Below are 19146 nucleotides of genomic sequence, written 5' to 3'. Positions count from 1 at the left end.
CTGTAGGATGTATTTGTATAATATAACACACACAAACCGTAGGACTTATTTGTGTAATATAACACACACACTGTAGGGCTAATTTGTGTAATATAACACACACACACCATAGGACTTATTTGTCTACTATAACACACCATAGGACTTATTTGTGTAATATAACACACCGTAGGACTTATTTGTGTAATATAACACACCGTCGGACTTTTTTTGTTAATACAACACACACACTGTAGGACTTATTTGTGTAATATAACACACTGTAGGATGTATTTGTATAATATAACACACACAAACCGTAGGACTTATTTGTGTAATATAACACACACACTGTAGGGCTAATTTGTGTAATATAACACACACACACCATAGGACTTATTTGTCTACTATAACACACCATAGGACTTATTTGTGTAATATAACACACCGTAGGACTTATTTGTGTAATATAACACACCGTCGGACTTATTTGTGTAATGATCGTTATCGAACATCCAGCACAGCACCAACCCCCAAACGACTAAACAATCGCGTTGATCGCGGGTCCCTATAGTAACCTGGTCGATATCGACCAGGTTGGACTGCATGCACGGGCGATGGTCATTATCGTTATCGACCATCCGTGCCTGCGCATTGTCCGTCGTTTGGGGGTTGGCAGGGGCTAGAAAATGGACGGTATAAACGATCTAACGAAAACCTATATCGTTGTCGTTTATATATCGTCCTGCTAAATCTGACCGTGTGTATGCACCATAATTCCTAGACAGGGGGGGGTGTCCCAAAGGAGACATGCCCTGTTCCTCCCAATGGTCATGTATAGCTCCACCCATGGGTGTGACTAATGCCACCCATGGACCTGTCTCCCTGACCTCCACCCAACCATAGCTCCTCTCTCACCACCTCCTCTCAGTCATCTTCTCTCCCCAGTTTATCTGTCTCCCTTACTATGGGAAGAAGTATAAGTAATGACTACATCTGGTTGCTGGAGAGCGGCAGACATTTTCTTGTAGTACCCTCCTCCTGATAAACAGGTATGCTACAAGAATATGGCCTTCGCTTTCCAGCACACAGATGAGTCATTAAAAAATTTTCTCCCCAGTGCTTTAACTAGACTTTTTGGTGCCCTGTGCCAGAGAGAGCAATGGCGCCCCCCCATTTTTTAAATAGGGACATAAGATAGTGCACTTGAAAATAGGCCATGGCCTCATGGGGCCAGGGAAGAGATAGGGGAGGCCAGGAGATGCTGGAGATAAAAGAAGAGGAAGCTACAAGTGAGAATGATAATAAACAGGAATATTGACAGGCCTGAACAGCGCCCCATGCCCTGCGGTGCCCTGTGCCATGGCATGGCACAGGTCGCACCACCCTAGTTACGGCCCTGTTTTTACGTAGTGGTTCCATCCAACACTTCTCCTTTCCGGAAGATTGGCAGACCCTCTCAGGAGTTTAGGAGATCACCCACTTTCTCGGGAGTCTCCTGGTCATTCCGGGATAGTTGGCAAGTTTGATGTCTCATCATAACCGGCCTCCTGTCACTTTAGGTTCATAAAATACTGCTCCGTGTAGCCTCATTCATGGTTTAAAAGACATAATGTCGGTCTTTATTACGTGTTAGAATTGTGCTTTCCTGTAATCCAGGCAGCTAGAAAGTGGTATTTGGGGCCCAATCTCAGGACACTCTCATTATGTGCCAAAATTAAGTACCTTTGAGATCAGAAAAGGGATCCGCAGCACCCCCTCTAAACTGGCAACACCCCCAAAAAATGTGACACCACAATCCTTTCCCCGTGGATCTAATTTAAGCGTTTGCTCTTGAAAAACAAAAGTCTATCTTTTCAGTGGGTTCAATATGGGGGACGGGAAATAATACACCCAGCTCCTTCCAGCGAGAACAGCCCAGGTTCTCCCACTGTGCACCCACCACTATCGCGACCTGGGAAGCCATTTGTGCTAAATTAGGTGCATGTCAAAACCCCATCTGCACCCCAGGCCCAAAACTGTGCAGCATTTGTATATGAGCCTCAGAGAGTGCCTTTGTCAAGTAATAAACTATTAATCTGCTGGAATATGGGCTGAACACTGATATGTGACTGTCAGGCCACCAAGGAATAGAGCGTGGTCACATTGCGGATTCCAGCAGCCTGACTGTGGGCCTGATTCAGAGCCGCTCGTAAGTGGCCGCTCGTTCGCTCCGAGCGATTTTCGCACATCTGCGCATGCGAATGGGACTCATAATGCGCATGCGCCAACCAGTCATTGCGGTCAAAAATCATGCGCTCGTAAAACAGCGAGTGCCTGCTAATTTGAGTGACAGGATGAGGCGTTTGTGGGTGGTAACGGGAAGGTGTTTGAAAACGGGGAGTGGAGATCCGAACGCAGGTGTGCTAAATGGTCAAAACGGGCGTTTAATGGGTGTGCGTAATTAACAAAGCAGCGTCATCGACCACGTCACTTGGTTGTCTTTTAGCCTGAACTGCTCGCAGTGATTGCGGTAGGAAAATCCTACCACAAGCACTGCGAGCAGTTCATACGCCTTTCGATGTCCTCGATTAATGTAATAAATAGCGGAGATGACGTATGATGCGAGCGGCCAAGGGGCGTCTTTACAAAATAGCGAGCGCATGTTTCGGACGCTCGCTCAGACATAGAGGTGTCAACAGACCGCAAAGAGCGAGCGCTCAATTGAAATATCCGGCCCCTTATTCAGAACGAGCGTCCGCAAATAGTGTCCGGCTCTGAATGAGGTCCTGTGTATTACCTGTGATTGGGTTAGCATATAGAGAATTAACATTCTGTAACACTCAGTGGAACAATATTATGGAGCTGAGAAACGGCCTTTGTACAGCAACTGCAAGATTCAAGGCCGTACATTCTTAGACGTTCAATCTGCAGTTATCTCCATCCTATATGATTCTCGGGGTGAGAAATACCTCTAAGGTAATTCGGTTCATATTTTATGGTGCGTAATATGTTACACAAATTGCTGGTAAGTACCAGTAAAAGGATTCTGTAATTAGCCAGCAAGTATACAGTAAATGGGCAGGTGAAATTGTCTCATTTTCTGTGAGATGCAAAGTCTTGCAACAAAGAGGTAGATGTACTAAACCGCGGAGAGCCGGGTCGTAAGTTCACCCCAGACGCCCGGAGGCAAGTTGTAATTCGGTGACCCCCGGTCACAGCCGCTGTAGTTTAGCATTTCGCAGGCAGATACACCCACAGTTGCACACTGAATATAGTGCCTGATTCAGACCCGTTTGCAAGCGGCTGCTCGCTCGTACGCGGCCTATGTTATGCATTTGCGCATGCGTATGCATCGCAGTGCGCGAACTAGTTTGAGCGATCGGGTAGCGCTCGCTCGCCCAGCAAAGACAGCCCAGTGGAATGAGTGACAGGAGAGGCCATTTGTGGGTGGTAACAGGCAGGGAAGTAGTAACGGGGGAGTGGAGGTGCGAACGCAGGCGTGCCCGAGTGTTCAACGCCGTTTCAGAGGCATGCATAAATAACAGGCAGCGTCATAGTCAGGGCTGCCATCAGAAATGATGGGGCCCGGGACTGACAAAATAGACAGGGCCCCCACCGGGTAGGGGTGGGGGTGGGCGTGGCAGAGGTGGGTGAAGCTACACCAGGGGTTGATACACCAATTTGTTTAAAAAAAACAGTAAAAGAAATGCTGTAAAAGCAGCATTGATTCCTGATTTTATTTTAAATTTATTTATATATATATATATATATATATATATATATATATATATATACACACACACAGTATATATATATATAGATATAACCCAGAACCACATAATACATTGAAAAAGTCAGATCCGGCGACGACGACGCAGCATGGGTGCATGTACCTGGATGTTTGCAGCGTCGTGGACCGGCTGTGGACAATCAGCTGATTAAGGTAAATCACCTATGGTATATATGTATGGGAAGTCTGTAATGTTTTATATCCCTGATGACGGGCATGTGCCCAAAACGGTCGTCGGATTAAACTTTGCTTACATTATAACCAGTCGTGGAGTGCCGCCATCTGTACTATATATATATATCAGAACCACATAATACATTGAAAAAGTCAGATCCAGGATCCACATATCATGCCAGAGAGGACTGGCAGGACTAGGAGGGGGACATAGAAGGCTGGCTGGACTAGTGGGGGAAGCACAGTGTAGAAAAGACTGGCAGGCTGGACAGGGAAGGCTGAAAGGACTAGGAGGGAGACAGGGAAGGTTAGCTGGACTAAGGGGGAAAGCACTGGGCAGGGAAGAATGGCTGAAAAGGGGGGGGGGGGACAGGGAAGAGACGGCTGGCTGAACTGGGGGGGAGCGCAGGGCTAGTGTACCAGCGCAGCCAGCCAACCAGGATCAGCACCGAGAGAGAGCCCGCGTGGATCTGGCAGCAGTGTTACATCAGTGACGGCATTTCAAATATGGCGCCTGCTGCGAGCCAATCACAGCTCGCGGACCGGCAGCCAATCAGGAGCAGCCGCTTCTGATAGGCTGCCGTCCCGCGAGCTCCGGCCAGCTCGCGGCTGGCACCATAATTTACATACCGCCGCCGGCCCTGTATTTCTCAATTGAAGTATAAGTGGCTGCCAGCACAGCACCGCTGTGTCCGGGCCCCCCTCTCCTTCAGTTCTCTCCGGGCCCGGGACTCTAGGCCCGGCAGTACCCCCCTGATGGCAACCCTAGTCATAGTACAAGTCACCTGGTTGATTTTTACACAGAACTGCTCGCAGTGCTTGCGGTAGGGTACAGTCAACCACAAGCGCTGCGGTCTGATACGATGGTTCCCGATGAACCGATAGTTGTATATACTTCCTGGAGATGACGTACGCTAGTGAGGGGCTAAAGACAGGCTGGTGGGCGTCTATAAACACAAAGTGATCGCTCGCCAAGACATAGAGCATACCTCCCAACATTTGGGGAAGGCTGATCAGGACATTTTCGGCGCGCTCCCGAAAAGGGGGCATGGCCTATCCCAAAAGGGGCGTGGCCTAGCGACATGCCCCGTTTCCATCACTAAGGGGCGTGCCCAGAATCTCCGAGATGCTGGGCTGCCCCCGGGCTTTCTCCCGTACTGTTAATAGATGCTGTGCGCACAGCATCTATTCCCTCTCTGCATACACGCTGCTCTGCATAGCAGAGCAGCGGTGTATGCTTTCCCCAACTTCCCTCCCACCGTGGGAATGCGGGACAGTTGGGAGGTATGATAGTGGGCGTGCTTATGCCTTGTCGTCCGATCGCCTGCCTTAACGTCACTTAGCTGAATTTGCATATGCTGGGAGCGAGCGGCCGCATCTAGCGAATGGGTCTGACTCTGAATCAGGTCCATAGGCAGGCCGCAGATCATTTTAATCAGCAGAAGCTGCTTACGAGTCCTATTCACATCGCTGTGCAAATAAGACGCATTTAAAGGGAAAAATTCACACGAAAAGATCCTCTGCGCTACCGAGTCACTCTGCGCTCACGCGTTGTGTGTTGCACGGAGGATAGATGTATGTATGTATGTATGTATGTATGTACGTACGTATGTATGTATGTATGTGTTTATCAAAGTGTATTTGAGGTAAAATCCCTGAAAACACCCATTTTCCGGGGTTTACCTCAAATACTAAGTTGCTAGTGGGTCTGAATCAGGGCCTTTGTCCTGTGCTTTTCAGTCTTGTTTTTAAACCATTAGGCGGAGCTGTTTATCGCGGCTGCCCTGACGTGTGGCATAACTTTGTTGTGTACATTGGATGCCATGTTAACCACAGCTTTGTATAGCAAATATACACCATAGAGAATAAACCACTTTGCCTGATGATATAAAGACATAATTGAAATAGTAGGAGCAATTGTGCATCATGTGCTAAGTGTGCAGACTGTATCACTTACAGTAACGGTAGCTGCTATATCGCTTAGTACATGATACTGCTCGTTCTTCCTTAGGATCCTGTTGTGTAATGCAGTGAACAATAAATTGGATTTCCTCCTGATTGTCTACAGGTCGGCCTGCTCAGCGGGATCAGTCTTATTGTTGGAACGATTATTGGATCCGGGATCTTTATATCTCCTAAATCAGTCCTCAGAAACACAGGCGCCGTGGGACCGTGCTTAATTATCTGGGCGGTGTGTGGAGTGATTAGTATTTTAGGTAAATGAAAATAGCTCTAAGCATCATTTATAATTGGCTATAAAAACTGTTGAGTGATATATCAGTGAGTACAGGGCTGCATGTGACAAGGGCAGTGACATGATGGGAGGAGGGGAAGCAGCACAGAGTATATCAGGAGATGAGTGATGAGTTAGTGAGGACAGGGCTGCATGTGACAGGGGCAGTGACATGATGTGAGGAGGGGAATGGAGGCAGCAGGAAGCCACAGACTGAGAGTTATATAGTGGGAGGAGCAGGGTCCCCAGCAGCACAGAGTATATCAGGAGATGAGTGATGTGTTAGTGAGGGCAGGGCTGCATGTGACAGGGGCAGTGACATGATGTGAGGAGGGGAATGGAGGCAGCAGGAAGCCACAGACTGAGAGTTATATAGTGGGAGGAGCAGGGTAACCCAGCAGCACAGAGTATATCAGGAGATGAGTGATGTGTTAGTGAGGACAGGGCTGCATGTGACAGGGGCAGTGACATGATGTGAGGAGAGAACTGGAGGCAGCAGGAAGCCTCAGACCATGAGTTATATAGTGGGAGGAGCAGGGTCCCAGCAGCACAGAGTATATCAGGTGATGTGTGATATGTTAGTGAGGACAGGGCTGCATGTGACAGGGGCAGTGACATGATGTGAGGAGAGAAATGGAGACAGCAGGAAGCCACAGACTATGAGTTATATAGTGGAAGGAGCAGGGCCCCCAGCAGTGAGGATATTGTGCTGTCAAAGGTACTCCTAATATTATTTTAATTTTTTCATATTTATTTAAGAGGCGCAGCATATTTCCTCAGCACCGTACACAGCAACAATACAAAAACAGTTTAAACGAATTAACAGAATAACAAATATACAAATGTATAGTAAAGTCATAATAGCATATACTAATTGGCTGACATAATGGACCTAAGGGAGGAGATGAATCAAGAGATAGGAGGGCCCTGCTCGTGAGAGTTTGCCATCTATTAGGAAAGGGAAAGCAGTTAGGGTATAGGGGTGATGATGATACCAGAGAATGTGGATGTAGGAGGGAAGAGATTCCTTAGGCTGGGAGGAATACTGTAAGTGCACCTAGGGAACACTTTGGATGTATGGGGAGAGTGATAGTGTGTGGGAGAGTATTCCATAGGTTGGGGTAATCAGTGGGGGGGTGGGCGGTCACTGACTGACCAGAGGGGGCTGGAGGTTGTGTGGAGGGAGATGTAGGAGGGAGAGGAGCATGAAAGAGCTTTGTAGGCGAAGTTGAGGAGTTTAAAGTTTAAACTAATATCACTACTATAGGAACTACTATAGGAACTAAGGACACGATTCAGGTTGGATCGCAATGCTGCGTTCGCACGCAGCCGGCCGATGTTTACATTCTGCGCATGCGTACAAGACGCAGCGCGCGTGCACGAACCAGGCGGTGCAATCAGGAATGCGATCGCAGCCAGTACGCAGCCCCATCACTTAGTGATTGTCAGGAAGTGCCGTTTGTGGGTGGTGACGGGGGGGGGGGGGTGGTCGTGCAAACGCAGGCGTGTCTGTGCGTTCAAACACCATTGCGGGGGGGTGTATAAATTGTTCACAGCGAACCCATACGCAGCCGGAGTACTCACTGCGTGCAGATAGTTTGGCAACTTCTGCGGCAGGGTCATGTCGACCACAAGTGTGTGCGCAGCTCCGATGTTACCGATGATTTTGCATACTTACACATTAGTACGGATGTGAGAAGAGGGTGAGGGGGCGGCATTATGTAGCGCTGGGCGTCTGCATCTTGTGCTGCGACGGCAGTGCGAATGCAGTCATTAGCATATTCTCGCAGCGGCCGGTTGCGTGCGAACGCAGCATTGCGATCCAACCTGCATCAGGCCCTAATATCACTACTATGCATTCTTCCCCATATAACTCTTTATATGAATGCATCAGTGAAGAATTACGTCATGGGTGAAATGAAAATAAAATAAAGTTTAGCGTTGTGTATTCCCAGGTGCCCTGTGCTTTGCGGAACTTGGCACAATGATAACAAAGTCTGGAGGAGAATATCCGTACCTCATGGAGGCCTTTGGTCCAATCCCAGCATTCCTATTTTCCTGGGCCAGTGTCATTGTGATGAAACCCTCGTCTTTTGCAATCATATGTCTCAGCTTTGCTGAGTATGCATCAGCGCCATTTTACCCTGGCTGTGAGCCCCCGTCAGTGGTCATCAAATGTCTGGCAGCTGCCGCCATCTGTACGTATGCCATCTTTTACTGAGGTCGAGGTTTTTGAGGGGTGAGAGGGTGGCATTGGGAGATGGACCCCTGTGGATATACCTTATTAAACTCTGTCAGTCTTATACACACTGTGGTGGCCATTTTGTGGGCATAATAACTAGTCCCATGAATATTGCTGCAAAATGGCCGCTCCCGCCATGTGCGGGTTACTCTTTCGGACTGATTCCATGGGCTATAAATATCCACTCTAAACCACAGTTTATTTTTGATATCTGTACCCTTTTATCGCCTCAAAAACATCACCAGGAAAATATCAGTGAATTTGTTGTTGTTCGTTAACATTGGGATGATAAATGACGCTAGGTCAGTAGTTGGTAAAGGAACAATTAGCAGTATATTAGGGACATAATGCTGCTGTCCTTCTGGTTAGACTGATACCTACACGGCATGTTGTGCTTTGTCCTGCAGTGACCATCACAGTAGTGAACAGTATGAGTGTGAAACTGGCCAGTTACGTGCAGAATTTCTTCACTGTGGCCAAGATGATCATCGTAGTCATCATCATCGTTAGTGGCATCGTCCTGCTGATACAAGGTATGTGTCATATTACACCATGTGTTATATAAGAGGGACGGAGAGTAACAGAGAAAGAAGCATCAATTGAGGTAATTTACAGTAAGAGGAGTATAGTGCATGGTAACAGGGGGAAGAATCATGAGGGGAGCTCGGTGAGTGTTACTCTGATCTGCTCTTATGTTACCCCACACCAGGTGCGGACTCTGGGGTAAAACCAATCTCACCTGGCACCACATTGCTGTCGATTTCTTCAGAAATATAGGACCGGCACAATATTTCTGAAGAAATCACTGGTGATATGATGCTGGCGCCATATCTCCGAAGCAATTTATGGAGATACAGGATAGCACATGCATAGGAATTACAACACCAGAAATTGATGTAGAGAGTAGAGTAGGAGTGGGCTGTAGAGTGCACAGTAACAGAGTGGGCTGTAGAGTGCACAGTAACAGAGTGGGATGTAGAGTGCACAGTAACAGAGTGGGATGTAGAGTGCACAGTGACAGAATGGGATGTAGAGTGCACAGTGACAGAATGGGATGTAGAGTGCACAGTGACAGAATGGGATGTAGAGTGCACAGTGACAGAATGGGATGTAGAGTGCACAGTGACAGAGTGGAATGTAGAGTGCATAGTGACAGAGTGGGATGTAAAGTGCACAGTGATAGTGGGATGTAGGGTGCACAGTAACAGAGTGGGATGTAGAGTGCACAGTGACAGAGTGGGATGTAGAGTGCATAGTGACAGTGGGATATAGAGTGCACAGCAACAGTGGGATGTAGAGTGCACAGTAAGTGAGAGGGATATAGAGTGCACAGTGAGAGGGATGTAGAGTGCTCAGTAACAGAGAGGGATGTAGAGTGACTGGGAAGCAGGGGCGTATCTATAATGGGTGATGGGTGTGCGGTGCACATGGGTCCCCCCGGGTCCAAGGCGGGCCCGCACTGCACACCCTGCACTCATATTATTTAAAACTTGCCTCTCCGAGGTCCTGTGCCGGGTGTCAGCGCTGTACAAAAAGCCGGAAAAATGGCCACCGCAGCTATTTTTCCAGCGTTTTGCGCATGCGCTATAGACTCTGGGCACACTCTAGTGCCCAGAGTCTCCTAATGCTTCGGTGGCCGGCCAGCCACGTCAGTTGGCTGCCGCCCGCCGGGAGAGGAGGAGTGGGCCTAGAGAGGGGAATGCACGGGCCCCCTCCTCTCTAAAGACACCCCTGCTGGGATGGATGTAGGGTGCACAGTAAGTGAGAGGGATTTAAAGTGCACATAGTAACAGAGAGGGAAGCAGAGAGCTTGGAGAAGGATGTAGAGGAAATGAGGGGATGTAGAGTGCACAGTGAGTGAGAGGGATGTAGAGTGCACAGTAAGTGAGAGGGATGTAGAGTGCACAGTTAGTGAGAGGGATGTAGAGTGCACAGTAACTGAGAGAGAAGTAGAGTGACCAGGAAGCAAGTGGAAGAATGGAGAGAGAGGGTTGTAGACTGCACAGTAGCAGAGGGGGAAGTAGAGTGCCCGGGAAGCAAGTGGAGGAACGAAGAGAGAGGGATGTAGAGTGCACACTAATAGAGGGGGAGGTAGAGTGCACAGTAACAGAGGGGAAGTAGAGTGACCATGAAGCAAGTGGAGGACTGGAGAGAGAGGGATGTAGAGTGCACAGTAACAGAGGGGGTAGTAGAGTGCACAGTAACAGAGGGTGAAGTAGAGTGCACAGTGACAGAGGGGGAAGTAGAGTGCACAGTAACAGAGGGGGTAGTAGAGTGCACAATAACAGAGGGGGTAGTAGAGTGCACAGTAACAGAGGGGGTAGTAGAGTGCACAGTAACAGAGGGGGAAGTAGAGTGCACACTAAGTGAGAGGGATTTAAAGTGCACATAGTAACAGAGAGGGAAGCAGAGAGCTTGGAGAAGGATGTAGAGGAACTGAGGGGATGTAGAGTGCACAGTAAGTGAGAGGGATGTAGAGTGCACAGTTAGTGAGAGGGATGTAGAGTGCACAGTAAGTGAGAGGGATGTAGAGTGCACAGTAACTGAGAGGGAAGTAGAGTGACCGGGAAGGATGTAGTGGAACACAGAGTATAGTACAATGTTACTGATGCCGGTAATTTTGTCTTTTCTTCAGGAAACACACAGAACTTTTCAAACAGTTTTGAAGGCTCTAGCATCACAGCTGGTGGCATTAGCCTGGCGCTATACAATGGTCTGTGGGCATATGACGGATGGTAAGAAAGCCTACCCTATAGTTATACATTTGTGCTATAACCCATCTTCCCTCAATAGTCCTTTTAATAAAAGCTGCAAAACGCTAACTGCATTGAGATCCTCACTTCCGTGCTAATAACACACAGGTTCTCAAACTCGGTCCTCAGGACCCCAAACAGTGCATGTTTTCCAGATTTCCTCACAGAATCACAAGTGAAATAATTAGCTCCACCTGTGAATCTTCTAAAATGTGTCAGTAAGTAATGAGTACTCCTGTACACCTGCTGGGTGACCTGGAAAATGTCACCTGTGTGGGGTCCTGAGGACCAAGTTTGAGAACCACTGTAATAATAACATATCCTTAAAAAAAAAGAGAAAAAAAAAAAAGAGAATAAAAAGCAAAGCAAAGGTAAAGAACTGATACATCCAAACACTAAACACAATAATCATTATATTCTGGAGGCTGGGCTCAGACACGGCGCAGAGGAAAAATTACCGTGTTAGTGGATGGGGGATTATGCCTCCTATATACTATTTATGGGTGTGGCCTGCAGGTCAGGGGCGTGGCTGGCTGGAAGTGGGTGTGGCTGCGCATATCAGTGGGATTTCGGTTTGTTGCCATTTTTCCTATGTTTTAGAGTCGGGGTTTCCTCCAGAAGTTAATTGTTATACACAAATGACTAATATATATGAGTCATATTCTGACCAGCGATGCTGTGACTTATATTTGGAGCAGTGATGTGGCTTAGGTAAATTATAACTTATATTTGAAGAGTGATGGCGTACCGTGTGTCACATGATGAAATAATTTGCTGTCAGGACACCAACGCTCCCTTCTCCGTAGATGTGCGAGGATCATCGCATACAAACAGCTTGTTCTGCAGTTGAATCTGGTGCACGACGTCGATAATAAATGATGTACCCGTTATGGTGGTCACACATTGGAGCTCTGTGACGTGTATTTCTACTGCTTACAAATGCCCAGAACACTGGGGTTGATGTATCAAGCAGTGGGAATGGTGGAGAAATGAGCCAGTGGAGTAGTTGCCCATAGCAACCAATCAGCTTCGATTTATCAAGTACATTCTATAAAGTAATAGGTATAAGCTCATGGACGTAACTACCATAGGTGCCAGGGCAGGGCCGTTTCTAGGGGCGGGCGAGCCGTGCAATCGCATGGGGCACGCAACCCTTGCGATTACATGGTTTGCAACTCCACACTAGTGTGCAGCGGTCAGTAGATCTGGGGCCGGGCAGAGCTGAGCTCTTCTCGGAGGCTCAGCAGCGCGTCCAGCTGTGGCCTATGGAGACCCAGGTGGGGGGGGGGGGGGTCGCGGCGATACGCAGGTGTGCCGGTGCGTTTATATGCCGTTACAGGGGGCGTGCATAAATTAGCCACAGCGATGCCTTACGCAGCTTGATGACTCATAGCGTGCGATGAGGTTAGCAATTCCTGAGTAAGGTCAGAGTTTGTGCAAGTGTGCGTGAGGCTGCGAAGATACTTGGTGTTACCGATGGTTTTGCAGTCTTGCTAAACATTACAGAGGTGAGTAAGGTACAGTGGGCGTCCTTATGTTGTGGTGCGACAGCATAGCGATCGCAATGGATTAGCATATCTTCGCAGTGAGACTGTGTGCGTAATCGCTATTGCCATCGCAGTTTGAGATCGGTAGTGAATCAGGCTCTTTGTCCTAAATTTCAGGATCTTTACTGCATTGAACTGTATAAACTCCAAGGTGATCAGACCTTCGAGGAAATGTGGTTACTATGGTTACATTTTATTGTATGTAATATATGGTAATCAGCTATGCAGTCAGTGGTGGACAAACCTCCTAAGGACCCCAATCTGCTCTTTTGGTCATGTATCCACACTCCACACTACACCCGGCCCCCTAGACATAGTAACCCCCCCCCCCTCCCCCCCCAGGGACATCAGTGTAGTAACTGGGCTATTTGGAGCTCAGGGCAAAATGAAAAATGGAGCCCCCCACCCCTATGTGCGCGCACTCCATAAAAGTGGGCATGGCCATTACCACAAGGGGCGTGCCCACTGAAAATGGTGGCATGTCATCATGACACACACCATTTCTTGTCACTCAGGGAACATTCCTTTCCTTTCCATTCCATATGTACCTTAATGCCCCCAGTAGTAGTGCCCCTATTGCAATGCCCACTGTAGTAGTGCCCCTTCTGCAATGTCCCCAGTAGCAGTGCCCCATGTAGTAGTATCCAAGTAGTGCATCCTTATGCAGTGCCCCCAGTAGTGCCCCTTATACAGTGCCCCCAGTAGTGCCCCTTATACAGTGCCCCCAGTAGTGCCCCTTATACAGTGCCCCCAGTAGTGCATTCTTATACAGTGCCTCTCATACAGTGCCCCCCAGTAGTGCATCCTTATACAGTGCCCCCAGTAGTGCCCCTTATACAGTGCCCCCAGTAGTGCATCCTTATACAGTGCCCCCCAGTAGTGCATCCTTATACAGTGCCCCCAGTAGTGCCCCTTATACAGTGCCCCCCAGTAGTGCATCCTTATACAGTGCCCCCAGTAGTGCACTCTTATACAGTGCCCCCAGTAGTGCCCCTTATGCAGTGCATCCTTATACAGTGCCCCCAGTGCCCCCAGTAGTGCCCCTTATACAGTGCCCCCAGTAGTGCCCCTTATACAGTGCCCCCAGTAGTGCCCCTTATACAGTGCCCCCAGTAGTGCATTCTTATACAGTGCCTCTCATACAGTGCCCCCCAGTAGTGCATCCTTATACAGTGCCCCCAGTAGTGCCCCTTATACAGTGCCCCCAGTAGTGCATCCTTATACAGTGCCCCCCAGTAGTGCATCCTTATACAGTGCCCCCAGTAGTGCCCCTTATACAGTGCCCCCCAGTAGTGCATCCTTATACAGTGCCCCCAGTAGTGCACTCTTATACAGTGCCCCCAGTAGTGCCCCTTATGCAGTGCATCCTTATACAGTGCCCCCAGTAGTGCACCCTTATACAGTGCCCCCAATAGTGCCCCTTATACAGTGCCCCCAGTAGTGGTCCCCCCTATGTGTTTTATTGTTTTCTGTAGAGGCCAATGTGTGTGTTTTTTCCTATGGGGGCTAATGTGTGTATATTTTCCTGTGGGGGCTAATGTGTGTTTTTTTTCCTGTGGGGGCTAATGTGTGTATTTTTTCCTATGGGGGCTAATGTGTGTATATTTTCCTGTGGGGGCTAATGTGTGTTTTTTTTCCTGTGGGGGCTAATGTGTGTATTTTTTCCTTGTGGGGGCTAATGTGTGTATTTTTTCCTATGGGGGCTAATGTGTGTATTTTTTCCTGTGGGGGCTAATGTGTGTATTTTTTCCTGTGGGGGCTAATGTGTGTATTTTATCCTGTGGGGGCTAATGTGTGTATTTTATCCTGTGGGGGCTAATGTGTGTATTTTATCCTGTGGGGGCTAATGTGTGTATTTTTTCCTGTGGGGGCTAATGTGTGTATTTTTTCCTCTGGGAGCTAATGTGTGTATTTTTTCCTGTGGGGGCTAATGTGTGTATTTTTTCCTGTGGGGGCTAATGTGTGTATTTTTTCCTGTGGGGGCTAATGTGTGTATTTTTTTTGTGCAATGTTTTTTCATTGCTTTGTTGTTTTTTCCCCCCATGGCTACTGCCCAGTATAACAGTATTACCTGCAGTATTAACATCCCCTCCTGTATGTGTTACTCTCTTAGCATTGTAATAAATGATCTTTATTCCGTGTGAATGTGATTATGGAGCTGCCTCCAGCTAGCGCTGTCACTCGGCTTAGGGACAGATCCTTTGCATCGGTCCTGTAATATGGTCTCAATGGGATTAATCTGACACCTGAATTATTTCACTCCCCCTAGGAACCAGCTCAATTATATTACAGAAGAGCTGAAGAATCCATACAGGTAAGAAGTAGACACAGTCAATGTGATTTGATTTATTACAATGAGTGTATAGAAGTGGAGCAGATATTTAAATATTGATTTTGGAGAAGTATGTGTTGCGCTTTTAACTCCTCATCTGTCACTGTGGAGTGTGGGAAGTTAGGGCCTGATTCAGAACCGTTCGCTAGGCTGCGTTCGCACGTAGCCTGCCGATGTTTGCAATGTACGCATGCATATAAGACGCAGTGCGCGTGCGCGAGCTAAGCGTTCGCTCGCAATGCATGGCCACATCGCTAGAATGAGTGACAGGCCGAGCCGTTTGTGGGTGGTGACGGGGTGGTCGATGGTAACGGGGGTGTGGTGGCGCGAATGCAGGCGTGTCTGAGCTTCTTAACGCCGTTTCATAAATAATCACATGGCTGATTTACACACAGCGGCACTCGCAGTGCTTGCGGTAGGGTATGGTCAGCCACAAGTGCTGTGTACGGGTCCGATGTTACTCAATGTTACCGATTGTTGCATACACTTCCTGGAGACGACGTTTGTTACTAAGGGAAAGTGGGCGTCTTAAGTCAGGCTGGTGGGCATCTAAATACACATCGCGATCGCACACCAAGACATAGTGGGCGTGCTAATGCCTTGCCGTGCGATCGCGGGATTTGCATACTTTGGCTGCGTGCGAATGCATCTAGCGAGCGGGTATGAATTCGGCCCCTTAGTGCGGAGGTTTGTAAAAAAAAAATCCCAGTATCTTTAACATATGAGGGCTCATTCACAGTAACCAGGCAAGCTAGGAGTCTCAGCCTCAGCGCTTGGGAGAACCATATCGCGGTGCAAAGGGGCAAATTTAAAATGTGGGGATAAATTTATAATTGGGGGGGTCGAGGGTCGCATCCTAGCTCAACACTAATTTGCATCGTTTGACTAAAGCTTCACATTGCGTGCTATATTTTCCCTGGATCACCCCCAAAAATTGCATTTAACACCCCAGGATGGTTTATCCAGATGCCACTTTATAACCCAGAAATTATGTTTGTTCCTGACTCAAAATACGGTCCAGACCGAGACTGTAATAAAATGTATCTTCAAATACCAGGACCAGCTGTACAGTTCTGTATTTATAAAGCATGATGTTTCACCGAATGATGATAGACAGGCCACATGTTGCTTTTTAGTGGATCAGGCTAAAATAAATGGCTAGTTCCTTTTCTATAAATAAAATGAAACATTTAATAAATAATGTTTTTATCAACAACAGGAGCGCAATAATTTTAATAACTATATTATTAGCAATAAAAATATATATTTATATATAACAAACTTATCAACTGTAAGAAAAAAGTTTAATTACTGTATGAAAGATCACAACATAAATGGTCACAGGCAATAAATAGCAAATAATAATCTCTGATTATTATGAATCTGAATTAACTTGTTCAACAATTAAGTTATGTGGTTGATGAAGTTTATTCCGTGGTCTGTAAGGTGAATACCTCCTTCAAACTGTTATATAGCAATAGGTCTTGCCTAAGATGCCGAGGCCTCTCCAGCTCGAACACTTAATTTCTACATAAGCAGGTGAAAATGTTACTTTTCACCTGAATTTGTAGAAATTAAGTGATGATGAAAAGTTCCCATAGCCTTCTAGGAAATTATTTAACATTAATCAAAAGGTTAATGTATAAGGAGCAAGATAAAAAAAAAAATTTTGCACCTGTTCCCTTCATCTGGTTGGTGAAATGTGAGCACCAACAGCAAATTCAGGGTTAACAGAGAGCTGTAGATTGAATGTGTGAATTGATGTGTGAATGTGCTGCCACCTAGTGGCCTCTTCTGGTATTAGACACTCAGATTTGAATGCAAAATGTTTTTCTTTTGCCATAGAAATCTTCCTTTTGCCATCATACTTGGGATCCCTTTGGTCATGGCCTGTTATCTTCTTATTAATATTGCTTATTTCACCGTGATGACCCCTACAGAGCTCCTGCAGTCTCCGGCAGTTGCTGTGGTATGTATCTTGCCTATTAAAGGCTTTGCAGAAATTACAATGATTATGGGGTCTAGTTATTATTATTATTATTATCCTTTATTTATATGGCGCCACAAGTGTTCCGCAGCGCCTTACATAGTACATAGAACTAATAAGTGAACAAGAAACAAGTAACTTACAGTACATTACAGTGCAGGACAGGGACACAACTTATATACATTGCTGAAATAGTGATTAAAGCACTCACAATAAGCTGCCGGGAGTTGGCGGTCCCGTGTTAGGTGCCCTAATGGGGAGTAGAGAGTAGAAGAAAATGTAAAGAGAAGCACATGAGGGAAGAGGTCCCTGCTCATGAGAGCTTACATTCTAAGGGGAGGGGCAGACAGACAGGCGTGACACAGAAGGGGAAGATAGGAAGGAAAGAGCATGAGGTGGGTTAGGAGGAGTGCTGGAAGGCCTTGATGAAGTAGTGGGTCTTGAGAGCCCGTTTGAAGATTTGTAGAGAGGTGGAGAGTCTGATAGGGAGAGGGAGAGCATTCCAAAGGTAGGGAGCAGCACGGGCAAAATCTCGGATGCGGGAGTGGGAGGAAGTAATCAGTTGGCAAGAGAGGCGGCATGCATTAGTTGAGCGAAGTGGGCGGGTGGGAGTGTGAAGGGAGAGAAGGTCAGAAATGTATGCGGGAGAGGATTTGGTGAGGGCTTTGTAGGTGAATGTAAGAACCTTGAATTGGCATCTGAAGGGGAAGGGGAGCCAGTGTAGGGCTTGAAGGAGAGGGGAAGCAGATATAGAACGTCTGGAGAGGAAGATGAGTCGAGCAGCAGCATTGAGAACAGATTGTAGTGGAGAGAGGTGAGAGACTGGGAGGCCAGCTAGGAGAAGGTTACAGTAGTCCAATCTGGATATGACCAGTGAGTGGATGAGGGTTTTAGTGGCATCCTGGGTGAGGAAGGGTCTAATCCTGGAGATATTTTTTAGGTGAAAACGGCAGGACTGCGAGATGTGCTGAATGTGCGGTTTAAAGGAGAGGGAGGAGTCTAGGATAACTCCAAGACAGCGCACTTTGGGGCTAGAGGAGATAGTTGTGCCATCAATAGATAACGAAATTGTGGAAAGTGATGTAGTGGAAGAGGGTGGGAAGATGATCAGCTCAGTCTTAGACATGTTAAGTTTAAGAAAGCGCTGGGACATCCACGAAGAGACAGCAGAGAGACAGTTGGAGATACGGGTAAGGAGCTCAGGGGTGAGCTCAGGGGTGGAAAGGTAAATTTGAGTATCATCTGCATAGAGATGATATTGGAGGTCAAAGGAGTTAATGAGTTCACCTAAAGAGGATGTATATAGGGAGAAAAGGAGAGGTCCAAGAACAGAACCTTGGGGAACTCCTACCTTTAGTGGAAGTGGAGGGGAAGAGGAGTCATGAGAGGACACAGCGAAGGAACGATCAGAGAGGTAGGAGGAAAGCCAGGAGAGGGCAGTTTCACGTAAACCGAGAGAGTAAAGGATTTGCAGGAGGAGAGGGTGGTCTACAGTGTCAAATGCAGCAGAGAGGTCAAGGAGAATGAGCAGAGAGTAGTGACCCTTGGATTTGGCAGCAAGGAGGTCGTTGCTGACTTTCGTGAGGGCAGTTTCCGTGGAGTGGAGAGATCGGAAGCCAGATTGAAATGAGTCAAGGAGGGAGTGGGAGGAAAGAAAGGTGGTAAGGCGGTTGTAGACAATACGCTCAAGGAGTTTGGAAGCAAAAGGGAGAAGAGAGATGGGTCGATAGTTTGAAAGTATGTTAGGATCAAGGGTAGGTTTTTTAAGAATGGGGGAGACAAGAGCATGTTTGAATGCAGAAGGGACAGTGCCAGATGATAGGGAAAGATTAAGGAGGTGAGCCAGATGGGAACAGGCAGAAGGAGACAAGTGGGAGAGGAGACGGGAAGGGATAGGGTCAAGAGGGGAGGTGGAAGGAGGGGAGGACCGGATGAGGGCCAAGACTTCCTCTCCAGAAGCAGGGGAGAAGGATGTCAGAGTTGGTGAGACAGAAGGGGAGGGGTGGTAAGGGCAAGGAGGGAGAGGAGTGCTAAGGGTCTGATGGGATATGATGTCCTCACGTATGGAGTCAATTTTAGATGTAAAGTAGGTGGCAAAGTCGAGGGCAGAGAGCGAGGAGGGAAGGC

General features: G+C 47.5%; 1 protein-coding gene across 1 annotated transcript in view; it reads left to right on the top strand.

The window, feature by feature from the left end:
- Window positions 1-19146, top strand: part of SLC7A9 (solute carrier family 7 member 9) — a 61450-nt gene that overhangs the window by 19187 nt on the left and 23117 nt on the right. Inside the window, exons 3-8 of the mRNA XM_088451130.1 lie at window positions 5994-6141; window positions 8114-8356; window positions 8808-8933; window positions 11036-11135; window positions 14970-15014; window positions 16878-17001. Coding sequence (XP_088307256.1) covers window positions 5994-6141; window positions 8114-8356; window positions 8808-8933; window positions 11036-11135; window positions 14970-15014; window positions 16878-17001 — 786 coding nt within the window. The remainder of the gene's footprint in view (window positions 1-5993; window positions 6142-8113; window positions 8357-8807; window positions 8934-11035; window positions 11136-14969; window positions 15015-16877; window positions 17002-19146) is intronic.

The sequence above is a fragment of the Taudactylus pleione genome, unplaced genomic scaffold (genome assembly GCF_031769625.1).
Source record: "Taudactylus pleione unplaced genomic scaffold, aTauple2 ptg000537l, whole genome shotgun sequence".
In the NCBI taxonomy this organism is placed as follows: Eukaryota; Metazoa; Chordata; class Amphibia; order Anura; family Myobatrachidae; genus Taudactylus; species Taudactylus pleione.
The sequence above is the reverse complement of the archived record's forward strand: the minus strand, read 5'-3'. Positions and strand labels throughout refer to the sequence as shown.